This window comes from Candoia aspera, chromosome 2 (genome assembly GCF_035149785.1).
Source record: "Candoia aspera isolate rCanAsp1 chromosome 2, rCanAsp1.hap2, whole genome shotgun sequence".
NCBI lineage: Eukaryota > Metazoa > Chordata > Lepidosauria > Squamata > Boidae > Candoia > Candoia aspera.
In genome coordinates this window covers 263,338,990-263,365,772 of record NC_086154.1, presented here as the reverse complement: position 1 = coordinate 263,365,772, position 26,783 = coordinate 263,338,990, and the positions used below count along the sequence as shown (strand labels likewise).

Genomic DNA, 26,783 nt, shown 5'->3' with positions numbered 1-26,783 from the left:
CAGCATCAAAGCCAGTGGACCTCCCAGCCAGCTCATTCTTTTGCTCTAAAGCCGTTTGCTCTTAGCCCCACATGGATGGGTTTTCCTGCCCCCCTTGCCCAGTTTTGCAGCCCTGGCCTGCCAACTGTGACATCATGCATGATGGCGAGGCTGGCTGCTGGGAGGGGCTGTGATCTTCAAGAAAAAGACCAATTCTGCCCCACCGGCATGAAGAGCACCTCTCCCTTTCACAGCATCCAGAGGGGGGGGGGGAATATTCCCAGACTCCATGACGCTGAGGCTCCAAGCTCCTCTGCCGATTAAGTGTGTTTCACTCGCTCTCTCTGCACTGACGATTCCTGAAGAGCTGTCAAGATCCATCCAAGATGTTCCTCTTTTCTGCCAAAACCAAGACCCCCATCAGCACCTATACCGACTCCTACAGGCCTCCTAATACCATGAAGAAGTCCTTCGAGGAAGTTCCTTTGACTCTGTGGAGTGAAAACAAGTTTGTGACCCAGGTAATTCTAAAGGGCATGAGACGGCACCCCCAGGGAGCTCTGGGTGTTGTGATCCCAACTATCTGGAGGGTGCCAGTTGAGAAGGTTGTGATGAAATCCCTTGTCTTGACATGGACCACCACCTGACCCAGGAGGGGAGGTCCACTGGGTCTGCCGAAGTCCATCAAGTTTAGCAGGTCCAGCCAGACCTCTGTGATGCTGATAATGCTCTCTCCTGCCAGCAGATGCTCCTGAGTAAGGAGGGCACCACAGATAGTGGTTGGCCCCCTAATTTGTTAGATTACAATTCCCGGAATTCCCAACCTGCCAGCGTGCTGGAAATTCTGGAAATCTCAGTGCTGCATACCTGGGTGGACCTGAAGTTCGAAGCATCCTCTCCACTGCTCACTCCATGAATTCAAAAAATGTATTTGGCCTTAGCCTAAAAAGTTCTTCCTTCCTCTCCTGGAGGTATCACTTACGAATTTTCTTGGATGATTCCCAGCTGGAGGGTTAGATTTCCTACTAACGAAATACACGAGGCTAAGAGGATGGCTGGTCCAGCATCAGCCACCAATTTTTCTGACTAATACCTGGTCCACCCTTATCTGAGCAAAACCCTGTACTCAGCAAGCTTTTCATACAAACCCCGACCCTCTTTGATCTGGTCCTCAGCACATGAAGTTGCAGAGAAGAAGACAGGTGAGCACACGCAGAGGGCTTGGGTGCTCTGACTCACGATAATCACTTCCCTCTTCTGTATATCCAGGGGATTATGAAACCAGAACTGATGCCTCTTAGCAATAAACCATGAATGCTTGATGGTTGAGCTCACACATTGTGCCAAATTACACTTTAACCATGATTGATGAATAAGCCAACACTGACCTAGTTCACACAAAACTCTAAGCTATAAACCCTGGTTTACACACCCCATGTCTGGGCTTATACAACATGCAAGCCCTGCTGTGGCTTAGCATATGAACTCAACCTTTGTCCCTTCATGCGCTTCATGCTTGTGTGTTGTGCACAGGAAGATCTGCCCCCATATTGGTTTGACTCAGTCAAAGGCAGGTGCAGTGTGTGCTAGCAGAGAGCACACACTTTTTGGCCCCCTCCTGTTTGCGCTCCAACAACCACCATGGTCCGGGATTTGCTTGCTTGTGGCTGAGGATATTGGGCAACCCCATCTTGCTAAACAGCTGCCTGGCCAACAATGGGTCGCAGTCCAGCAGCATTTGCTTGGCCACTCCTTGCCTGCCTCCCATTGATACCATTGAGTGGTATTTGGTCCTAGACAACTGTGGTTAACTCAGCAATTCATGGTTAAGAAAACATCAGCTTATGCTGCACAACCACAACCACTGTGTGGCCAAATTGGGATTCAACAGTCTGTGGCTGTCATCAACTCAGTCTTCTGCCAGGTCACTTCAGGGCTTGGTTCTGTGATATTTCAAACCCAAATCTGTCCAGGATTTACTTATTCATAGTTTATCCAACCCCATTTCTGGGTCTGCAGGCCACCCTAAACCATAAAATAGCCATATGGGCTGGCTCAGATAAAAGATGTTTGCTTAGATGGCTCTGAGGTCACTCCAGGTCAATCCATCAGAATGACCCAAGAGCCATCTAGGCCAGTGTTTCTCAACCATGGGAACTTTAAGATCTGTGGACTTCAACTCCCAGAATTCTGGGCATTGAAGTCCACACATCTTAAAGTTGTCAAGGTTGAGGAACACTGCTCTAGGCGAAAGGATTTTGACTCCCAGTGCAGTGAGCTTCTGCTGGAGAGGGGTTGAAGCACGGGGGACGCTGAGGATGGAGCCAGGCAAAACGTGGGCAGCCAAATTCCTGGTTCAAGAGCAGTTCCTCGCAAGGCTGAACTTCGAAGCACTTGGCCCAGAGTGCCAAGGAACGAAATGCTGGGGACAGAGCATTGGAAAGAAGAGTTATTAAGGCATTTACCTCCTGCTGAATCCTGAGTCTACTGTAGTTTGCTTCTGCTGCCATTACAGTTTGAATTGCAGGCAGCATGGCACAGGCTCAGGATTATGGGCATTGAAGTCCAGCTCATGTGGACAGTGCCTGGCTGGGAAAGGCTGTTCACGCTAGCTGGCAAAGCTGCTCCCACTTCTCAGGAACAAGCAGTCCAAGCCAAGGTAATAAGGAAAGCATCTCTCCTAATGAATGTGGGCTGGAAATGCTGTCAGTTGTACATCAGCCAAGGAACTGTTTGGAGCTTTTCCCCTTTTCCTGTGGGAAAACCCAGGGTAGCAGGATGGCAAAAAAGTCAGATGGCAGCCACAACCATACAATTAAAGCCATGCCTTTTTTTTTTTTTTTTGGCATGCATGCATGCATTCTGCATATAAAAAAGAGACGGGGCTTTGATGGTGTGGAAGCAGCCACTATCTTGACTTTTGGGGCCTCCCCCCACCCTCCTGCAGACTCCCCCCTACCCCCGGGAATACCACTGCATCAGGGTTGAGGATTTTGAAAAACAGCCACCTTTTCAGGAAGAAATAGAGAAGATTGTGTGAATTGGCTTCAAAGCAACCTTCTCTCTGTCCCCAAGTCATCCTTGTGAAAAGGGTGCCCTCTATTTGCCAGGATGTGTATCCCAGCCTTCCCCAACGTGGCCAACGGTGGTTATAGTTGGCACAATTCCTCGCCTGAAGGCTGGCCTGTAAGTGAGGTTAGTTTTGGAAAGAGGTGACCCAGATTTATCTCTAGGGCCTGCCTGTTCCTGATAATTCAAAGAAAACTTGAAATTACAGGATGCAAAACAATAATTCTAGACAATCTGCACTTTGTAGGATTTGCACATCGTCTGCTTGTGACACACACAGGTGCTAGAGATGAGGCCAAGCTCCTGCCAAGAACTGAGCGGGCCAGCGCTGAGTAAGCCAAGTGGGCCAAGTGGAGGTCAAAACCCCCATGTCCTGCAGTTATGTGGCCTCTGCTGCTACGCAGTTGAGACCTCATGTCTGATGGAGATCCCTGGAGACTAACGCCAGTTGCTGACAGGGGCCTTTTACCCATAAACTAAACAAGTGACAGTATTCATAGAGTGGGGCTACTTTGGGGCTACAGTAAGGTTTCCCAACCTTGGCCACTTCCAAAGATGGGGAATTCTTCCCCCAGAATGCCCCAGCCAACATGGCCACAGATGAGAATTCTGGGAGTTGGCATCCATATGCTGTAGCTGGAAGTGGCAAGGTTGGAAACCTGCAACAGTCCATCCTGGCTGCCAGTAAAACTGACCATGCTCAGTGAAAGGGGTTGTCACCAGTTCTGTGCCCAATTAGATTGACACAGACTCAAAACAGCCACAAAAACACCAGACCCCAGACAGGTGGATTTTTAAATCTCCCTGTAAGGCTTCAGGAGATGTTTTATTTAAAAAAAAATGATACGAAAGTGAAATAATGAAACTTACAAGTCTATATGGGAGTGTTTTCTATTGCCTCTATTCTATATTCTATCTTACTGCTTTTTTTCCTATATTACCAGGCTAATTACCATTAACAATTACTTTACTCTATTGCTATTTAATTACTATTACAATATCTCCTCTATACTATTCTCTGTTGTATAACTATTCTATTATTGGTACAATTCCTCTTTACTATTTCTCTTTACTATTACTTTACTCTATAGCAGTGTTTCTCAACCTTGGCAACTTTAAGATGTGTGGACTTCAACTCCCAGAATTCCCCAGCCAGCATGGCTGGCTGGGGAATTCTGGGAGTTGAAGTCCACACATCTTAAAGTTGCCAAGGTTGAGAAACACTGCTCTATAGCAATACTATTAAATAACAATATTTTCTTCTTACACACACTGTTCTGCCTTAACTCCTCTCTCTGGAATTTTGTCTGCTTTTTTCTTCTCTGTTATTGGCCAGCATGTAGAGCTCTTGCAACTTTCCAGTTGTGCTTTTATACTTGCACTTATCCTTGCTGTGCCTCTATACTTCTTTTCCTCTGGACCATTCATTCCCTTTGAAGGAAAAACACCTTCCTCTGTTCAGCTGCTCTACTGTTTGCCCACCGGCTGCAGAGCTTCCAAAACGCCTATCTCCTCTGTCTCCTCCCCACTTTTTTCAAGGTTGCAGCTTTATTGGCACCTCTGCCATGCTGACATCCGGGAAAAGGCTCAGATAGGAGGGAAAGAAGGCAGCCCAGGTGCCTGCAAGTTTTTCTAAGCCGCCTGCTCTTCCACAGGGAGAGTTTTGGATTACTCTGAGGATGGGTTCACCCAAAGCACCAAGCCAGCTATAGGGTCAGCAGGCTTCCTAATACTTTGCTTCATGCCTTCATTGACCAGACTCTTATTTTTAAAAAATTAAAATAATGCTGGCTGAAGATGATCTTCTCAGTGACTTAGCATTCAGTTTTTCTGAACTTAGGAATGTTCTATTTATAGGACCACACTCATTTTTAACATTAACGACTTCACATTCATTGTTCCTGAAAATCACTGCATGCTTAAACATTACAAAGACTCCCATTTGTGGTAGCTCATCCAAAACCAGTAAAACATTGCTAAGCATCATTCAGTCATCCAATGTTGCTCAGAAATGTAGCACGAAAATTCAGAAAAAGAAATGCCAGTTGCTAATCCCCATTTTATTTGCTAAATTAACATTCATTGAGAGACAGGAAGTTCCACAAGGAATTCCTGCCATCTTCAGGGACTAGACTTTTGACATCAGTCAGTGGATTTCCACGAGATGGAGGGTCCAGGGTGGGAAAGGCATTTCACTAAGGCCCAGGTCCCACAACCATATTTTTACACCTTCCAACAAATGCTGGTCAAAATAAGTATTATTAGAAGTAAAATGGCAACTCAGTTTTCAAATAGTAAATTAAAAAGTCTGTTGGAGTTGAGTGGCTTATAAATTCAAATACAAACAAATAAAAAAATCGCATGCATACAGAATCATACCATGTAGTCTTTCCATTCCTATGACAGTGAATGCATTCAAAGGCTGAAAGTTAGCATACATTTCCAATCTAAGGTTTTAAGTCCCACATAGTAGTTTCTTTCCTATAAAACAAAGCCATCTTTTTACTATTCTTTAGCCCAATTTGTCATAAACCAATAAGATCCAAGTTACCAACATATAATTCACCATTACATTAACTTTTTTAACATTTCTCTTCACCACATCGTATTAACAATGGCTTGAATATCATCCTAATGTAGGCAAACCCAAATCGTGTGTCTAAATCCCCTCAAATACATTGCAGCATTAAAAGGTTGACGCACATCACTTCTTAAATATCTGCCGAGGTGTCCAATAAACATGAAAAAGTATCTGTTCATGAATTAGTCTAATCTTAAGATCGTAAGAGACATATTTTAACCTTTTCAAAACACAAGGGCACTAGATTCAACTCTTTATTCCAAAAGTTTTTGCAAATCTCCAGTATCTACCTTAGTGATACTTTTCAGCTGTTTACTGTGGAAAAACACTGGTAGATTTAGAATCTTGCCAAGCATTTTTCAATAAAGCAACTAATCTGAGGATTTCATAAGCTGCTAATGCACCAGGTCCAACCTGAGACATTAAAAAAAATATTGCAGTTGAATATATATTGTTATTCAGCAGATGTATGCTGCCCAAATTCTTCTTGCAATGCATTATGTGACTGGAAAGAATTATTAACAATAAACTAGTTAAGAAATTAATACTCTTCCCACTCAAGTTCTCAAAAAAAAAAAGGACTTGTACCCTTCAACCTGGAATTCTCTCAAAGTGCCAATTTTTCATATGAACGGGAATCCAGTTTTAATGTTTGCCTCCAAATCTTCAGAAAGTGTCTAGCAGCCTTAAGCTGGAAAAGCAAGTAAATCTCAGCTAAAGAGGAACCACGCCCTTGCCAAAATATTAATGCGGCAGCGGAATGGGGAATGGGGACTTGCCAGTTGTACCCATAACGGTTTTTGAAAAACCTCACTAGAATTAAAAAAGAAACAGCAGTCAAAATACAGGCCCAATCTTACAATTGGAAAATCTGGGAAATCCCCTTCTTCATATGAAACTGCAAATTAGATAAAATAATGCAAGAGATCTTCCCATCCCATAAAAACTTTTTCTCATAACATTTTGCTTAAAATATCTAAGAATGAATATAAAGAAGCATATCTGGATATATTATATGGTATTCATCTTAATGTTTATTCTTCCCATAATTTTCACTCACATTTTCAACATCTATTTTTTTTATCAGCATGAATTAATTAAAAGAGTTTACAATGTTCAAGTTAAAAAAATAATGTTTTAGGAGGAGTTATTCCATGGCGTTTAAGAGAATTTGCACAAGACACAAAACCCCATTTCTCAGAAATTTCCTCAGGACTCTCTAGATCCAGTTGGAGGTATCGCAGATTCATCCGGATCAGTTGAATAACCGGATAATTTACCAGGTTTTTTTACATATACAGGTATATTCAGTCCACTGGAGTTGGGCAGCTATAATAAATTTAAATAGATAAACCCTTTTCTCTACATCTGGCAGCGAGGTCTTCCAGCCAGCGTGGAACCTCTTTGGCACAGACCTTCCAAAAAGTCCCCAGCAGCCACTTAAGGAACAACTTCTGCTTTGGGCCCCTGCCTGTCCAGGGAAGCCACCCATCGGGGCCAGGCTGGGGGGCCCCCGAAGCAGGAAGGCCCTGTCCTTCCCCGGCCCCCCTGCCCTGGCTTTATGCTCCTCTGTATTATGGCTGCTCTCCATGACTGTGACATCACAGCTGATGCAGGTCCAGTGCCAGGCTGAGCCTTGAAAGCCATTCGCAGCTGGTAGTCGTTTGATACCAGAGTTCAGAGATTCCCCCTCTTTATTTTCTTATCAGCCAAAGGTGGTGTGAAGGTCCACCTCTTACACCAAGCCCCTTTTGCTAGGCAATCAAAAGAGTCGTAGAGAATTAGCTGAAGTCCAAGGCAGTAACTCTGAGGGAGATTTTTCTGGAAACATGTTCATCTTTGCGCATAAAACCGAAACTCCAGTCAGCACCTACACGGATTCATTTCGGGCTCCTTCGGTTAGGAAACACATTTATGAGGAGCCTTCTCTTCAACAACTGAGTACGAATGAGCATATTTCCAAGGTAATCCGCTCCGCGTATCCATTGATGAATATCTAGAAGTGGCAGCGTAAGGGGGATGAAGAACTTTTAAAAACAAGATGAAGACAAAAGCAGAAGGACCGAGGGCCGGTCTCTAACTCCCCCCCCCTCCCCTGTGCTTCACGATGTGTGTTGGCTCCAACGCATAGGACCTTCCCCCCCTCCCCACACCCCCACCAGCAAGATGGTCAAGGTCTGATTGGAAAAATTGCTGGCTTGGGATACAGCTATGAAACCTTTTTCTAGAGTTGATTGAAAAAGATGGGGATTCCAGCTGAATAGGAGCAGAATCTGGCAGTACCTGAATGAATGCAATTTGTGGAGTCCTTGGTGTTCTCTGCGCTTGGTGGTTGGCTTGCAGATGTTTTGTTGCCCGAGTCAGACAACGAAACATCTGCCAGCCAACCACCAAGCTCAGAGAGCACGAAGGACTCCACAGTTCAACGCTGAGCTACAGAGATTCTCTTCTATTGGAATGCCAATTTCTTACCTTTTAGTATCTCAAGGCATGATATGCTGTCCAGCTTTCTCCTCAGCCCACCTTTCAGATATGTAACTGACTTCTCAGTTTATCTTTCTCTAGTCATCATGAACTTCAACATGACATGGTTGCTTCTCCTCGCAAAGAAACCTGTCCACCCTTGCTTTGTACAGAATGTAAGGGCAGATACCTTCAGGGACCGACCCCAAGATCTTTGGGATCGTAAGCAACAGCAGACATGAGACCTTGAACTCAAAATCTACCAGCAAAACCACATGGTTCATCTAAGCAGTCTCAATAACCTTCTTCTCTTATACATGCAAACTTGCACACCGTTTCCCACAACCAGGTGGGCCAGCCTCTGGCCTCGGTCTTGGGGAACAAGCAGATGGATGACCCAGTTCTGAAAAACCTTTCAGTGAACATTTTGTTTTTCATAATATCTTTTTATAACATTCTTGTTACTGCTGCTTTCAGCTCAGCATGCACTGAAATGAGTGTCTCTTTTTCTTTTTGGTGGAATCTGTTGTTCAGCTATTTTGAGACACCTCCTCACCGAGACCACTTCCCATTCTTGTCATCTTAGAAATGATCAGTTTCTGCTGCTGTAACCAAGCTGTTTTTACCTTCTCTTGGTCACTCAGAGCTCATTGTGGCTTTCTGTCTTTGGCTATTTCTCTAACATCCAAGGTGCCCAACACCTCCCAGTCCATTAACCAATACCTCTTTTTGGCCAAGATTAGGTCAAGGGCAGATGATTCTGAATAATGAAATGGTCAGCAGGAAAGATTAGAAATCTCTGGGACCGCCCATTCATAGCTGAGTTAATTTTGTAGGAAGTATCGGGGTAATTTTTCCCAACCAGGGCAACTTTGAGATGTGTGCATTTCAACTCCCAGAATTCCCCAGCCAGCATGGCCATTGCTAAGAATTCTGGGAGCTGGTCCACACATCTCAAAGTTGCCCAGGTTGGAAAACCCTGATTTAGAGAGACATTGTTTACATCTTGTTGGTGTTTCAGAAACTTTGGAAGACCAAGCTATTTCAGAGAGCCTTCCCTTGATTTGATACTGCCATCTTTATCCTTATTTTTTATATGCCATATTGTTGTATTGTTGTCATGTTTTTATTTTTTTTTACTATGGATGTTTTAAATTGTATTTTTCTTTGTAAGCCATTGACGGTGTTTTTGATTCTGGCAGCATAGAAATATGTTTAATAAACAAACTGAATAATAAGTCTTCTGCCTGGGTAAGTAGCTGCTGTAAAGAAATGGCATCACTTCTGTTTCTTTTAATCTTACCTCGATACTTGCAGCAGGATTTCCATACTGAGGGACATTAATTTCCTCACGAGCATTCGGCTCCTTTGCACACGAAGCCTTCCTACAGCCATTTTCATTGGGTTTATGTCCTTCAAACAAGTAATATTTTGGTTTCTAAATTCCAGTCATGACTCTCATTCTGTGATATTTATCAAGTTGGACTTGCTTTCCAGTGCTTGTATTTCTAATTTATCCTGCTCATTATCCATACTGATGTACAGTCAATACAGTCTGAAGATTACTCATCCCCTTACCACCATGTGTTGATTTCTAGGTACAGGTAGTCCTCATTTAACAACAGCAATTGAGACTGGAATTTCCATCGCTAAGCAACACGGTCAGAAAGCACATCATGTGACTGCATTGCGTAGCAATGGAAATTCCAGCACTTCTGGTTGCCATCATTAAGTGAATCCCGCACTGTCATTAAGCGTGACATTTGCAACCTCCTGCTGGCTTCCCCATTGACTTTGCTTGTAGGAAGCTGACAAAGAGGGTCACAAATGGTGATCACATGACCGGGAGACACTGTGACTGTCATAAGTACGAGGACCATTTGTAAGTACTTGTTCAGCACCATTGTAAGTTCAAACCGTCACTGAACAAGTGGTCATTAAGCGAGGACCACCTGTATTCCTTCTAGGAATCCAAGCTTTCTTGGCTACACTTTTTCTTACCCACATTTTTAGAATCTGGCTTTCCCATTTCTTTTTTTAATCTTTGACCATTAACATCCTGGAAGGACAGATGGATGAAGATACCCCCAGCCCCCTCTGCCTGCCTGACTATGGTCTTACAGTCATTTATAATCTTCTGAAGTGTCCCTCCACTTCCAGAAGTACAATTTGTCCCTACAAGGATAAGCAAGACATGGATCAAAATCGGTCATTTTCATGAGCATTTCCACCATGTCCTAGATCAATGTTTCTCAACCTTGGCAACTTGAAGACGTGTGGACTTCAACTCCCAGAATTCCCCAGCCAGCAAGAAACAGTGTCCTAGATACACACACCAGGTAGCAGCTACCTCTTGATGGCTTGTCTGATCCACACACAGCAGGTTCTGTCCCTATGAAAAAGGCATAGAGGTGACCTTGGAGAAACCATGCAGAGATGGTTACTACAGCATGTACACAAACATGCTTGATGCCTGGGAAACAAAGAAAACATTAGGAAGACCTTAGCTCCACCTTAACTCCCTGGGGTATGGGAGGGAGGGAAGGGAAAACACAGCCAGAGCTTTCCAGAATCTGTTGCTAGAGCCTGTATCAATGAAGCATAGTCAAACTTGTGGAGTCGGTTTCCAGGTCTGGCCTACCTCGAAGAGCCGACAGACCCTCACAACAGTGAGTCCCCCACCATTCTTCTTTTCCCTCTCAGGGGAGAGCTGTGATTTCCTGATCCTATGGAGCCGGGAGTCCTTCCCACTGTCCTGGAGAGGTTGTGAAGTTAGGACTATCCAGAGGGTTGGGGTTTACCTTCCATGCCCAGAGACACACCTCGTTTGGTCAGCTCCAGCAGTGTGGATTCATCCACTCTTTGTTGCTACTTCTCTCCACGTAGTCACTGCTCCTAGCAGTGTGCCTCCTCCTTCCTTGGGGACCTCCTTCTGCCTCCTCTGCTATAACTTCCTGCGCCCTGTCCTTCTTGGAGATCTCATTCCGCTGACTGCATGGGATGCTCTGGGTGCCGTCACTGTGCTTCTCAGCTTCCCTACTGAAAAGCTTTCGGCCCCCTCGCACTTCCAAAAAGGAGACCAGTTTGCATCTACAAAAGGGTCGTTAGCCTCCTCCTCTGGTTAGTAGATAAATATAGCACGCCCCTGGGCAAGTTCTGCCGCCGCCACCACCACCCTGCTCCTTGCTCGATGTGCCCATCCTGTTGACGGGGTCTGGGGTCAGCTTGTTCCTCACCTTCTTAGACCTCTTGCAAAGCTCCCCCTCTTCACTCTCCCATTCGGTCATGTGGGTCATCAGCCCCCAGCTGCCCACTCTCTCTCTCAAGACACGGGCAGTAAGTTTGGCAAACAAGTGCTACCAGCACAGGGTAGATCACGATCTTCAGGTCATCCCTCAGGTGCCTGGAAGGAATAAATGAGATGAGGGGAGGCCATCTGTAGGATAGAATTTTTCCTTAGCAGAGGAGGAAAATGTACAACTGCTATCTTCAGGTTCTTTAAAGAAAAGATCAGCCATGTGTGGCTCTCAAGTTTGTGTGCATCCAAACTTCACTTGCTGGATGTTCCTGGGCATCTGTTCTTATCCACCAGGATGCCAGAATGGTGCGGCGTACACTGTTCACAGCACAAGTCCTGCCCTTTTGCATTTGTGTTATGGCACAGCAACACACTTCCTCCTCCTATCCACTACCCCGCCCCCATGAAAGGCATTCATTCTAGATTTATGAGAGCCAGATTCCAGTTTTCCACTTATTTATTTATTTATTTAATATCATTTATTTAAAATAGATTTATCAATAAATTTATTTATTTCAAACACTTCCCTACATCTGGAAACAAGGATGGTGCTTTGGAGCAATGGGCTTGGATATGCAAACTCAGTTGGTGGCTCCAGTTTTCTCAAGACCATTCAATCTTGACCTGGGAGAAAGAAATCTGGAATTCTTGGTGGCACTGGGAGCGGGACAAAGTAGAATTCAAACAGTATTTGAAACAGACAGTGAAAAAGATTTAGACACGGCCTCTAGATTCTCTAATGCAAAGATTAACAGGAAACTCTTCTTTCCTGCAGGTATTTATGTACCCCATTAGAAATCTTTTTTCTTGGGGCTGTTTCTGTACTTCATCCCAGTGTTTCTCAGCCTCTGCACCTTTAAGACGTGTGGACTTCAACTCCCAGAATTCCCCAGCCAGCATGGCTGGGGAATTGGGAGTTGAAGTCCACACGTCTTAAAGGTGCAGAGGCTGAGAAACACTGCTTCATCCTCAGAATTCTGGAGGAAAATATGTTAACATCCTAAAGGCTGAGCCTTTATTGTAATGTTTTGTTCATTAGTTTTCCTTCCTTCCCCTTTTCTTTCCTGGAATTCTGATCCCTGACTGAAATAAATTATGGCTGAGCAAAAAATACCTTATGTACAAACTGTCCACCAATTTCCTCCCTGTTTCAATTATTATTGCACTGACTGGTGGTAGTAAACTATTATTTTTTGCTTTGCCCATCCCAGAAATCAATGGAGAAAGGCAGGCTTCTGTTGTCAAGCACAAGACTGCGCAACTTTATACATTTTGGGAGATACAGTATGACATCTGGGCTGTGGCTTCCCACCACACATTCTGTTTGATTACTGAATTAAGCTGTTTTCTAATGGATTGAATTAGAAACGAACCAGAGGAGTTCACGTGACTCATATTACATTACATTAGCCTGGATTAAAATTAAGCAATCAAAGCAGGTTGTATGAATGAGCCATTGGATCCTGAAAGTGATTTGGTTAAATGTCCTGTCTGAACTAGGCCATTTAAAGGAAAGAAGATGCTCTATAGCAACCTCAGAAACTTTATGTTGTGCGGACTTCGACTCCAGAGAGTTTTTCTTATTTTTTCCTCTTTACCTTTTTATTATATTGTTGTAAATCTTAATACATTATATTGTTTCAATACAATGTTATTTGTACAGTATTAATTAAAATTATCGACATTCTATTGTTTAGATAACTTAGAGTATTAGAAATAAAGGAAAGAGAAAGAAATATTCCATCAGTATTAATTACAATTTGGGATGTCGATATTACAAGCATAAAATTATTGATCTTTTCAATACGAAATTGAGTATAACATTAGGAAAAAAATAAACTGCTGCAGATTACATCAAAATAGTTGTACAATAAAGGTTTCAATCTGGAGCGAGTATTGAAGTCTCCATTGTATAATAAACATACACACACACACACATAACCAATTAAGAATAAAAATACCAAAAATAATTAAGAAAAAAGAACGTTTTTTTCTCTTTGTTTTGTTTTGTTTTTTTCTCTTTTTTATATTCATAAACAGTAATAAATAATAATAAAATGGATGCTTCAGTATTAAGTGCAAAGCTCAAGATAGAAATCCTTATTATATTACAAACTAATTCAGTGCATTTTACAATAGCCTATCAACGCCACACTGTCAGGGAAACGGTGAAGAGAACCACTCTGAGTCAAATGCAGACTCTAGTTTCTTTATTATTCTCTGCCGTACACAGAATCTTGCCAGACTAAAGGTTCCTCTTCTGAGCCACAGGGAAAAATACCCTTGGGAAACAAAGGTGGTGCCAGCCTGAGCTGCTTCTTCAGCCCCCCCACCGCACTTTCCACGCTAAGCAGGCTGAGACTTTTTTGAATCAGTCTGGAATGCGCTGTCCTCTGTCCCTTCTCCAAGCTCCATCAAACACACTTAGTTTTTATTGTGCAATTCAAACAACCTTATGTTCATTAAGCTATTTCATTTAAGCTATTCATCTCAGAATTATAGCTAACATTGATATAAGCTTTTTTTCTTTATCTTTAAAAATTTAAGTTATCTAAATTATTATAGTGTTAACAATTTCTAGTTTATATTGTACAACTACTGCTGTATCCAGCTAATATCTGTATTTTATAATGTATTGTTTGCATCTTCAAATCTCGATAAAATAGTTAAGAGCAGAGACATCGCACTGACGACAAAGGTCCGCATAGTTAAAGCAATGGTGTTCCCCGTAGTAACATATGGCTGCGAGAGCTGGACCATAAGGAAGGCTGAGCGAAGGAAGATCGATGCTTTGGAACTGTGGTGTTGGAGGAAAATTCTGAGAGTGCCTTGGACTGCAAGAAGATCCAACCAGTCCATCCTCCAGGAAATAAAGCCAGACTGCTCACTTGAGGGAATGATACTCAAGGCAAAACTGAAATACTTTGGCCACATAATGAGAAGACAGGACACCCTGGAGAAGATGCTGATGCTAGGGAGAGTGGAGGGCAAAAGGAAGAGGGGCCGACCAAGGGCAAGGTGGATGGATGAGATTCTAGAGGTGACGGACTCGTCCCTGGGGGAGCTGGGGGTGTTGACGACCGACAGGAAGCTCTGGCGTGGGCTGGTCCATGAAGTCATGAAGAGTCGGAAGCGACTAAACGAATCAACAACAACAATAATACAATAAAACAATTAACTACAACAAAAAGGATAGCGCTATGTAAATTATGATCAAGAACAACTTTCAAAATCATGACTTCCGGAAGAGGTATGGTGAGCTAAACACATCCCTTTTGAAAGCAGAGACGATGACCATAGTGAAGAATGAAGAGCTAGTAAGTAGACCAGTTCTTTGGAGCCCAACTCTCCTCACAGGGTTGTTGTTGTGGGGAAAATAGGAGGAGGAAGGCATATTAGGTATGTTCACCGCCTTGAGTGATTTATAAAAATAGTAAAGGCGGGATAAAAATTAATTAAATAAATAAAAACCTCTCTGGACAAGGAGAGGGTAGGAGATCACCCACATGTGGTCAGGATGGCTGATCCTTGCGAGGAGACCACAGGACAGAGGTTTTCTGTGAGTGCCAGGAGATAAAGGGATCAATCATCAAGCTTACAACCATGGCAGAGCCTTTTAAAGGATGCTAAGTTTGCTAACCTTGCTTCTAATCGCTTTTGGAATTTGCCTATTTAACTATCTTAAGGCTATTAGAAATCTTTGGAATGGCAAGTTGAAAAGCCACCTGGTGGGTCTATCTTCATTTCTGAACAAAAGGAAAATTAACTATGAGTTTAAGAACTTAAAGAAATAAATCCAAAAAGCTAAATAAGATTTTGAACCAAGAAAGTTATAAATTAATTAAGGGTCCAGACAAATTTGGAATATTGAAACTTTTACTATAAGATTTGGGAACTAAGTATATAAACTAAACAGCTTTTCATGGGAACCAGAATTATTTTCTCTACTGTAATTTATAACAGAGATGATTTAAATTAGACACTAGGGGGAACTAAAGATTCCAAGCAAAAAGAAAAAAAAACTTGCCTTTGGTTTTGATTCAGATTGGGATTTACAAAATGACACAAAACACTGTAACATGTGAAATATTAAAGGAGATCTTCAAAGAATGGGGCCAGAAATTAGCCGCAATATCAACAATATCAGTAATGATGTCTGCTTCTATGGATAGAGAATGTTTAAAGGATGTTAATGAAGGAATGACAGATGTGAAACAAATGTTGCTTGATGCAGAAATAGTGGAATCAGAAAAATTGGATTAAAAAAAGAAGTGTGGATTACAAGATAGAGAAGGCATTTAAAGTGGAAATACAAGTGGCAGGCCCAGAGAATGACCTGGATAAGGACTCTTTACTGGATATACAAAAGAAGCTAGCTGAAGGTTTAAACATTAAAGGAGAAATGCAAATGATAAACCAAGAGAATGACCTGGACAATGTCTTTTTTTTTTTTTTTGGATTTACAAAAGAAGCTTGTTAAAGCCTCAGAGAAGTCTGTGTGATGGGACAAAGAAGAATTGAAGAGAGATCAAATCCAATGACACTATCTGAATGAACTAAAGAAAGTAAAAGGAAGGAATATAAAGTTTGTTTATTTGATCAAGATTAAAATAAGACTTGGTTTTTGTTTTTGTTTTAAATTCTAGCAACCCTTTATGGACTTTTTGCTGACACCAGGATTGAAAAGTTGATGTTTTATGGATTTCCTTGTAGATAAGGGATGGATTATGGGAAGAAGAGATATCTGTTTGTAACCTTATAAGGGGTGAAGAGCTACCAAACTGGTTTATATTTCTGATAAAGATTGGAAGTCACTTCTTTATATATTTCTTTTCTTTTTCTTTATTTCACTCTTTCCTTCTTTTTTTTTCTTTCTTTGCACTTTTTACTCTTTTTATTTTCCTCTCTCTCTCTGAGTTTAGTATGTTTTAGTCTTTATTACCATGATTAAAAATTTTAATAAAAATTATATATTTAAAAAAGTGACTTTTGAAATCACAAGGGAATAATCAATAAAATCTCTGAAGCCTCAAAAAAAAAAAGAAAAAGGGAAGTAAAAAAAACAATATAGTGGAGATTTTGGCACTAAGTTCAAAGATGTATATTCTTTTTCAGACCATAAAAACAACTCAATGTACTTTGTCTGGTATGGCCAATCCTTATTAATGTTATACTGAGCATTAACTGTATAACTTCAGTAATTCTATTTTTCTACTTATCAAGGTTATATTGTTCAAAATTATATCTTTGTTTAAAAAAAAAAAGAAATAACAATTGGTTCCAGGACTTGTGGGGGGGGGGGCTTGGGCCAAGCACCCATCGTTAATCCCCCCCCATCACGCCCCAGACTTGGAGAATACAGAATGTGCAACCTGACGAATGCCCTTGGGCCATTCCAGGCATGGAGCAAAGCACACTTCCAGGACACGTTCTGATCTGGAACTGGCCTTTGCTCCAACCTAACTCCAATACGGAGTTAGTATTAGCCCTGACTTGGTACTGTATCCCCTTCACACCCTGTTGAAGCAAGAGCATCTCCTCCCTCCCTTGTTCCTGGCAAGCCCCACCAGGTTTCTTGGCCCAGATGGAGCCTGTCCATTCTTCTGCCTCTTTTGCACCCTCCCTCCACAGGGCCAATGCCCGGGAAAGGGGTCGCCTCCTCCTCGGGGCCCCCAGAACACACACCTTGCGGCATCTCCTCCAGAGCCTCCACATGGTATAAGAGAAGGGGGCCAGGTGAGTCCAGCCCCACTGCTCAATGAGTAAAGGGCCCCTGGAGATCTCTCCTGTCCTCTTTCCCTTCCTATTTTTCACAGGCTGCCTTAGGTCTACACTTGGGCTCTGCTCAGCTCCAGAAGTTCATGGTGCTCCTTTCTATCACAGCCCAAGCTGGGCTCTCCAGGTTACAGACCCCCTTCCTCCAGGTCTTCCTAGGGGGAGAGAGTGGAGATCCAGCCTGCTTATCCAAGCATAGCCATTCATACCACCAGTTTTCCCACGAGGCTGCACAGGGCAATAGGGAGGGTGTAGGACTTTCCATCGCTTTCCCATTAACCTACCAAGCAGGGGTGTTAGGAAGATAAAATGGCAGGAAGACAACTCTTCCCCCTCAGGTGAACTTGCAATTCTCAGGTCCAGGCAACTCAGCCAGGTTACAAAGTCCCTGGGCAGCTTCCTGGCTTAGCATCAGGAGGGGGAAGAAAATGAGAGGAAAGGGATGAGATGGGGGAAGAATTGGCACAGCCACATCTGGCATGCCCTGTCTTGCCTCATCCCACCCAACTGTCTGCGCAAGTGTCCCAACCATAGTCATCCCATTTCCAGTAGGATGTTGGCAGGGTGGAGAAGGTTCAGAGGAGACCAAGATGAAGCAGAGACATGAGGACATGCCCTGTGAGGACAGGCTGAAGGAACTTGGGGATGTTCAGAAAAGAAGACTGAGGAGAAATGTGATAGCCAAGTCCAGGTAGATAAAGGGACGATACAGGGAAGATGGCCAAGAAGTATCTTGCATGGCCATGGAAAGTAGGACCAGAAATCATGGGGATAAGTTGCAGCTATCCAAATTTCACTTAAATATAAGGGAAAATGTTCTGATCTCTACAACAGTGGAACCGTCAACCTATGGAGGTTGTGGGGTCTTCATCCTGGGAGAAGGGGTCAAGAGCCCTACCTCTCATGGATGCTTTAATTGGTTTTCCTGCACATGGGAGAGGTTGGACTAGATGATCCTTGTATCCTGCCAACTCTACCATTCTCTGAGTCTATGATCCCCACCTAGAGGTTGTCCATGCAGAATTGACTCATCCAAGGCAGCCCGAGGGCTTCCCCTACATCCCCAAAAAGTAACTTGCTCTCCTTCCTATCTGCAGGGCCTGACCATGCCCAGAGTGGACCATCCGATTGACCAAGCCCACCTGGAGAAGATGGTGAAAAGGGCGGTCCAGGAATATTCCTACAAGAATTCAATAGAACCAACGGCATATCGGCCGTACAAGTATTGGGTGACCCGGGAAGAAGGTACATGAGTCCTGGGAAGCTTCTTCTCAATTCCTCCACTTTGACCTCTGTTACGCCACTGATATGGCCTGCATTCATTTGTTGCACTAAGCCTTAATTTGCTTAACCATGGCTTATTAGAGGACCAAAAATGGCTAAGTTATGGGAATATGCTAAGCTCTCACCATAGTTTACAAACCAAAATGGCTGGATTAAACCATTAATCTGTTTGGTCTTGGCCCAATGATCTGTATGAACCATGCTGTGGGATCCGCATATTTGAACCCACCGATCCAAAGTCACCCTGCCAAAAGCAGAGGCTGCCCAATTTGGGAGTGGGGGGCAGAGAACAGCACTTGGCCCACGAATGATATAGTGGCTGCAAATCCAAGACAAAAACTAACTTTGCTTACAAATGTCGGCAATTGTGTTGGCAATTTGGTTGGGACTGTTTGGTCCATGTTTTGAATTGTTTTAATTAGTGTTAGATTCTGTAAGCTGCCCAGAGTCTGTTGGAATTGGTAGCTACCTGTATACAGATAGTCCTCATCTAGTGACTGCCTCGTACAATGACCTTTCACAGTTACAATGATGATGAAAAAGTAACTTTGCAACCAATCCTCACATTTATGACCTTTGCAGGTCTGTAAAGCAAAGGAAAGCTGAAGTAAGATCATAAGCACAGTTGCAGTTTCACTTAGCAACTGCTTCACTTAATGACTTACTGATCCCAATTCTGGTCACTAAATGAGGAACTACCTGTAATTAAATTTACACATCTTAAAGCTTTGTGGCTGGGGAATTCTGGGAGTTGAAGTCCACATATCTTCAAGTCACCAAGTTTGAAAAACACTTGTGTAAATGCCAAGAGATGCTTGCAGACCCCCATCTCGGTGTCACTTGTTCATCCCACCCTGCTGGATTTGCATCCCTGGCAGGAACATCCCATTCCACCTGTAGAAATGGCAGGGAGTGTGCCAAGCCCTCTGCCCTCTGCTGGTTTACCTGGCAGTGCAAAAATTGCTGTATCCTTTGAATTTCTCATGATGCCCAAGATCAGAACTGTTGCAGGAAAGGACAAGCAAGCGGGCACCCAACCAACTGGCACTGCCTGGAGAGCGGGACTGGAAGAAAAAAAAATAGACATGGAGCTGCCTAAACAACATATAAAGGATTCCTCTTGGCAAATCTGTTCAAGGGAAAAGGCGTAAACCTTGCGCCCACAGCTCTCTGGCCCAGCCAGATGTTTGGGGTCCTCCATTCTGAGAATTCACAGCCTGAAAGGATTTCTCAGAGTTGTCCCCAGTAAATTTGGATGGGCTCCAGGTGAGGCAAACTCTACACAGGATCTATTGTTATACCAATTAACGAAGCCACTGAGTCATACAACTCTCAGTATGTCAGTTTTTATTCCTCCTGACATTTCAGAGTCTGTGTCATGAAAAATTCGGGGGCGATCTTTACCTACATTTAGCAGCCAAAGAATGGAAGGAACAGGCTTCTTCCTAAGAAGTTCCTCCTTCCAGCCAGCTGTAGGAGCAGAAGGAAGAAAAACCTAAGAAATTACTTTTCTTGCTAACCTAGTTTGTCTGGGCAGGCCAAAAAAGTATGGTTAAAAAAAAAATTAAAATGGCAGCCATAATTGTGCAATCAGCCTGATTTTTATGTGTGTTTTCTATGTGTCACCATATCCATGTAGTGATTACCAACTGGTGGCATTAGAGAAGTAGGTTGCCCTTAACTTCTTCCAGGATGTTTTTTGCATTATTATTTCTCAAGGCCTTTTCAACAACCCTTGCATCCCCGGGTGGTCTCCCATCCACGTATTAACCCTGCTGAGCTTTTAAAGATCAGCCAAAGTCACCGACGTGCTGGCCTCTACTAAAGTTTATATGGATGTGTGCTTGGCAGTACCTGTTCCAAATACCAGATTTTATTAAAAATGCAGATGCATCTGACGAAGGGAGCTGCAGCTCAGAAAAGCTGCTGCCTTTTAATGAAGCATGTTAGCCGCAAAAGGTGCTACCCGACTCCTGATTTTTTGCCATCATAGACTAACGCGCTCTCCTCCTACTATGGATGTGCTTCCAAGCGCATGGGATCTTTTTTGCCCCATCTCCACAAGAAGAACATTCATGGAAAATGCACACTATCCATGCTCACAAAGTGGACAGTTCTTGTGATGGACTTTGTTCCTATGAGTCTTCCAGACATGGCCAGAGAGCCATTCTCCCAGCCCCACATCGTCCCAGCCTGTCGGTGAGCTAAGGCCCCCAGCCACACCAAACTCTGCATCCTCGTCCAGACACTGCGTTGGCTTCTTCTTGCTCCAGCTAGGAAGAGTCATGGGCATCTTCCCCACCCTGTCCCTCAAGCCCTGGTGCCACCCCAACCTTTCCCTTCCGCTTGGGGTGTTCTGCCCCCCACCCTTTGCTGAAAATTCCCCTTTCTCTTCCAACCACAGAAAAATTCAACCCGGTGTTTGTTGGCAATGACAGATATGCCACCTGGAGGACCGGGCCGTATAACAGTGCAGCGTGGAACCGATACACCACATACCTTCCACGGATTCCCAGGGTAAGCCCCACCACTCCACAGCTGGTTTTCTCCATGAATGGGGAAGAGAGGAAGATGCAACCGGGGGTGGAGGGTGGAATCTTGTCCCTCCGGGAGGCGCCATGCCACGGGCCCCAAGCCTGGTGGTTCTTTAAGCACAGCTCCACCGGGCTGGCTTGGGGAGGCTCGGCGCTCTGGTTCAGCAGCATCTGACAGTCCACGGCTGATGCACATGAAAAGGGAGTGAGGCTTAACTGCATGGTCGTGGCTGCCATCTTGACGTTTTTGACCGCTGTGGACACGGCTGACGTCCTGGCCATCTCTTTTTCCTACATGTAAAAAAGCTTGGGGCTTCATTCATGCAGTTGTGGGCATCATTTTGATTTTTGGAACTTCCCCTGCAGATGCCCCTGCCCTGATCCATACCAGTTCTCCAGATGGGTTGGCCTGCTGGGAATTGCAGATCCAGCACGTCTGAAGGATGCCAGTCTGGGAAGGATTGATCTTACCTAATGAGTAACTGGTCAAGGGAGCAGCCAGCAGACTGGGGCTTGGCTGTCTAACCCTTGGCAGAAATTGCTGGAGGGGGCAACTGACAGGGGACTCCTGGGTGAATCCTTGGTGGGCATCTACCTTGCTGCTGGATCAAAGTCCTCTTTTTTCCCCATGGCATTTAAAGTGTGCTTGAGGGTTTAAGTTACCCCGACTGCCACTTTTCAGTGTTTCTGTTGTTTTCTTTTCTTAGATGATCGTGTTCTGTTTTATGGTTCTGATTTAATTGCTGTTATATTTTGTTTGCAAACTACCCTGGGACCCCTTACAGTTGAGGAGTGGGGTATGCAATTTCTAATGAAATAACATTTTAAAAATGGCATGAAAAGAAGGCTAGGCGGGGTGGGGTGGGAGAATGGATTTCCTTGCGGCTGATAAAAGCTCACCCTGGCCAGCCTTGCGCCTGGAACTGGTTTGAATGGAACCAGTTTGTCCGCTCGGTCTGCCTGCAGGGACCTTGAAAGTGACCGTGTATTTTGCAGCAAAGGTCGTTTACAAGGCTGTCTTCCCCTCTGAAGAGCATTTGCGACCACCTGAGCCTATGCTGCAAACAGTGTGATTTGACAGACATGGGTATTTTTATCCAAGGCACCCTGAGAGTTTTGCAGCCTGCAGTGCAGAAGCCTGAACAGGGAATCATGTATTCTAATCATCCTCCCTTGCCTGGGAGGACTCGATGGAGCCTCCATGTTCAGAGGCAGCGTGCCTCTGAATATTAGGTTTCGGGAAAAAGGGGTTGCATTCACAGCAGGCTTCCCAGGGTGGAATCAATGATATAAGCAGGAATGTAAGGATACATCAGTGGGGCAGCGGGTGGAGAGGGTGCCTTTTCTCATTGCTGAGCTGAAGCATTTCCTACCCATTCTTGAGTCAGAAAATTGCACCAGCAGAAAATGTACTTCCCCACCACTGATCCCTCTCCATCGCCCGTCACCACAGTTCCCAGGGGTGTCCGTATGATGCGATGATGCGTCCGACCTCTTGACCTTTTTTACCACCACACCCTGCGGACCCCCCTGAACTTCCTTCCAAGATAAGTGGGGACAAAGCCTGGCAGCTTCGAGATGCCTCAAGGCTGCCAGTTGGTGGAGTGCCTAAAGGTGGGGCAGGACTCCATCAGGAGTCTTCCCAGGTCCTGCTCTGGAGCTCATGGCCAGCCCAGCTCAGACACATCTGCCCCTCCTCCCACCAGAAACGGACTCACCTGTTACTCACTTGCCTTGCAGGAGAGCGGGATGGATGCCCTTCTGCGTGGGATGCCAATGGAGCACCCACCAAAGCCTGAACGGCTCAACAATTACGGTACTTCCTCCCCAATCCGCCTCGGCCCCGGTGTAGGCATAGGGCAGGCAGCGAAACTGGGCTACGTCCTTCAGCTAGAATCACAGCCCGGGTGCCCGAAATAATGGGGTTTGGTGCCTGAGGCTGGACCTTTCCACGACATCCTCTCCCGTCTTCTCCCAAGCCTCAGAAACGCCATCCCACCCTCCTGTTTAAAAAAATCCCAACAAATCCACTGTTGGATGGATGCCAAGTGTTTGTGGCACAATTAATGTCTTTAACTGTTGGATTGAAGGATTGAAACACTTCCTTTGATCCCGGGGGGAACTTTCATCACCTGGGGGTCTGCAGAGGGGGTTCAAAAAAGTCAGGATGGTGTCGTTGAGGGACAGGAGGAAAAGCCGCAACCAAGGCAAGGGTCAGGTAAGAGAAACCTGAGTCCAGCACAGGAATGTAACCTGAGGAAGAGTCTCAGACATGACCCTCCCCGTTCTCATGAAGATAAAGGGAGGGAGGCAGGAACTGCATTCAGACTGGCAAGGTTCAGTTACTGTAACCGTGTAATAAAAGTAGGATTGTGATGGTGGAAGGTCCCCTCTGCAAGCACCAAGTCAGGTCCTACCCTTTGTGGGGATGCCGCTTTCATGACGTTTTCTTGGCAGACTATATTGGGGTGCTTTGCCATGGCCTTCCCCAGTCGTCACCTTCCCGAGCAAGCCGGGTGCTCATTTTACCAGCCTCGGAAAGATGGGAGGCTGAGTGGACCTGAGCAGGCTGCCTGAGAGAGAATCCGGCTTCCGCTGGGATCGAACTCAGGTTGCGGGGAGAGTTTTCAGTTGCAATACTGCCGCCTACCCCTCTGCACCACACGAGGCTCTCAAAAGTAGGATTAGCAGGCATGATTTTTGTTTCCTAGTCTGGTCTACCTCAAAGGGCTGACAGATGGTGACCATGACCAGGTGATCAAAGTCCTGTCCTGTTTGCACATGTAAAAAGGTGCAGCACCATCTTGACTTTTTTGACACACACACTCGCCCCGCAAACACTCCTGCCATCCCCACTTCAAGGGAGCCTGGTTGGATCCAGAGTGAGTTCAGGTGTTAAATCCATCTACAGGCCTAACCTAGAGCCAGTTTGGTGTAGTGGGTAAGGCACCAAGCTAGAAACCAGGAGGCTGCGAGTTCTAGTCCTGCTTTAGGCACAAAGCCTGCTGGGTGACCTTGGGCCAGTCCCTCTCTCTCAGCCCTGGGAAGGAGGCAATGGAAAACCACTTCTGAAAAACCTTGCCAAGAAAGCTGCAGGGACTTGTCCAGGCAGTCTCCGAGAATCGGACACGATTGAACAGATAAAAAAAAAACAGTCCTACTCTAGCAAGTTTCCGCCCGTGCCATGTTGTTTTTAAAATGAACACAAACTGGCATCTTGCATCAGAGCAGGCTTCAGCTCCAAGGTGGATCGTAATGAGACTCCAATGTGGATAGTGAAGAATTTTCACTGCAGTTCTGGGCCAGATTATGGCAGGAGTGGCTGGAACCTTTTTCCATAAATGCTTAAAGGCTAAAAGAGACCGTCATTTTTCAAAGACAGCATGGGGATGTTCCTTGACAAACCAGTCTAGCAACTGACAGGGGTGTCCACAGGGTGTGGTCAAAACAGTGGTGGCCAGAACTGTACGATCAACACTCCACCTGTTTTTCATGAGCCGAGAAGACATTGCACCACTGTAGCAGCCACCCTGACTTTTTTGACACACCCTGCAGACTTCTCCAGACAAACACATCCAATTCAACATAGCCTAGTGATAGCCATGGGCACCCATGGGAGGGAGGTCAAAAAAGTCAGGCTGGCAGCTGGAACTGCAAGATAAAGCCCCACCCCTTTTTTACTTGTTTCTCACACACACAATGTGTGTAAAAGCAGGTGGAGCTTTGATTACCTGTTCTCAATTGCCATCTCAACTTTTTTTTACACCTCAGAAATACCCCTGGTGGGAACGCTCCATGCTTGGAGAAAAGGCAATAAATGAAAAGGCAACTTTTCGGAGTAAAAACCATCATTGCATTAGAAATACAAAGTCAAATCCTACAAAATCATATTTAGTAGAAAAATAAAACCATGAAACTAACAGAGAAGATACATAAATTGGCAGCAGCAGCAGATAAAACCGCCATCTGTTCCCAACCTGGTGCCTTCCAGGTGGGCTGGACTGCAAGCCCCATCATCCCCAGCCAAGGAAAATTGGAATCGGTCAGGAACTAAATCTGGGACCTTGTTCAGGGAAAGCTCAGTCTCTCTCCTTCTGCAGAAGGATGAAACTCAGGGAAAAGAGACTGCCTTGCCTGCCCCCTTGAACATGGTGGTTGATGGGGAGGTGGCTACAATTTGGGGCCAGAGCCAGAAAGACACAGTCCCCGAGCAGCAGCCTTAGAGCCGAAGGAAGGACAGAAGCAACTTCTTCACACAATTCCATTTGCCAATAATGTGTAGTTTGCCTCTCTTTTAACATTGGTGACCCCTTTTTGGAGAAAGACCCCCCCCAAAGCATCAGGTTTACCCTTTTTTTATACTAAGCTATTCCTGCGGGGACATTTGTGGGGCTAAAGTATGAAGAACAGGGGAAAATGCAGCAACTTTGCTAGTCACGGCTGGCCCAGAGCTTCACGCAGTCCAGCATTCCTTCTCAACGCTGGTCAATGGACCTTCTCCAGCAGGTCATCCTTGAGGAATCCTGTCTCTGGAGAAGCAGCCCTGCCTATGGTGAGGCAGGTCTTTGGTTATCCCCCCAAAGACAAGTTGGGACGGGACTGTATCTCCCAGATTTTATAGGGTTCCCCTGCTGTCTGGGTTAGGGTGAGAGGTGTGCTCTCAACCCAGCAGAGAACGATGGAGAACGCATGGTTGGGAAGGCCTCAGCCCCTCTCCCTCTCACCCCACCCACTCCTTTTCTTCAGAACGGGAAGTCGTGGTTAACATGTTGAACAGCTTGTCTCGGAAACAGCTCCCGTATGTCCGGCATCACTACCCTATCCCGGGCAGGATGCCCTACCAAGGGTACTACAGCCCCTGCACCGGACGCCATTACTGCCTGCGCGGGATGGATTACTACGTGGACGGCGCCCCCACCAACGAGAGGCAGATCAGCCAGCTAGTAGAGAAGATTGTAAGGTTCGGAGGGTTTGGTTCTGCAGCCCCTCTCCCTCCGCCTCCTCCTGGAGTCTCATGGGGTGGGCTCAGGGGCTCGGACAGACCCGTTGGGCACGCCAGTGACATGTCTCCTGGGGACAGGGGGCAGGCAGGAGGGATTAAAGGGTGTTGGACACCTCCCCCCGGCCGAACATCCCCGGGGATGTGCCAGATCTGCTCCCAGGTTCTGCCAGCTCCTCCTGGCCCCAAGAAGGCGATGCGTTCCCTGCTTGCAATCCAGGGAAAGAGGATCCCACCCTGGGGTGAGAGTAAAACCAGGGGAAGGGATTCCTCCTCTTCGGCATGGAGAGCCCTAGCTTCAGGGAGCCCTTTCTGTGGAGGCCCCAAGTTGGAGAGCCACCCGTTTGGTGGCTTCCCAGGGTGTCCTGCTAAGGGTCCACAGCACCGGCCCTTCAGCCCCTCCTTCTTCAGAGTTACGCTTCCAACCACCTGAAAAGACCTCAACAACAGCGGAGGTCAGCACTGTTCTTCCGTGGATGGAAGGAGGGGAAGAGCCACGTCCCAAGGATGAGAGCTTCTTCTGATCTGGGCTGCACTTGAGGGTTGCTGCAGAGGGTGGGAGGAGGAGGAGGAGGAGGAAGGGAGAAATGCATTGGTCTGGATCTCATAAACTGCTTCATAAGCAAACTCCGCAAAATGGGACTTGGCAAAGGGTTCCGTCTCCAAATGCCAATTGAAGCATCCAGCGTTTTGCGGAGGAAGTCCACATGGACGCAAGGGCTTCAGGGGTGGGTCTAGGGGAGACCAGCTGCGTCAAATCACTTTAATTGCTAAACAGCAACCACGTACGCTTTTAATAAA

The 26,783-nt window shown here is 45.3% G+C and overlaps 1 protein-coding gene across 1 annotated transcript in view; it reads left to right on the top strand.

The window, feature by feature from the left end:
• The first annotated feature begins 365 nt into the window (after positions 1 to 365).
• The window catches only part of SPMIP6 (sperm microtubule inner protein 6), a 32,914-nt gene continuing 6,496 nt past the window's right edge, over positions 366 to 26,783 (top strand). The window contains exons 1-5 of the mRNA XM_063295898.1: positions 366 to 500; positions 18,263 to 18,410; positions 20,854 to 20,966; positions 22,724 to 22,799; positions 25,730 to 25,943. Of these exons, the coding sequence (XP_063151968.1) occupies positions 366 to 500; positions 18,263 to 18,410; positions 20,854 to 20,966; positions 22,724 to 22,799; positions 25,730 to 25,943 (686 nt within the window). The remainder of the gene's footprint in view (positions 501 to 18,262; positions 18,411 to 20,853; positions 20,967 to 22,723; positions 22,800 to 25,729; positions 25,944 to 26,783) is intronic.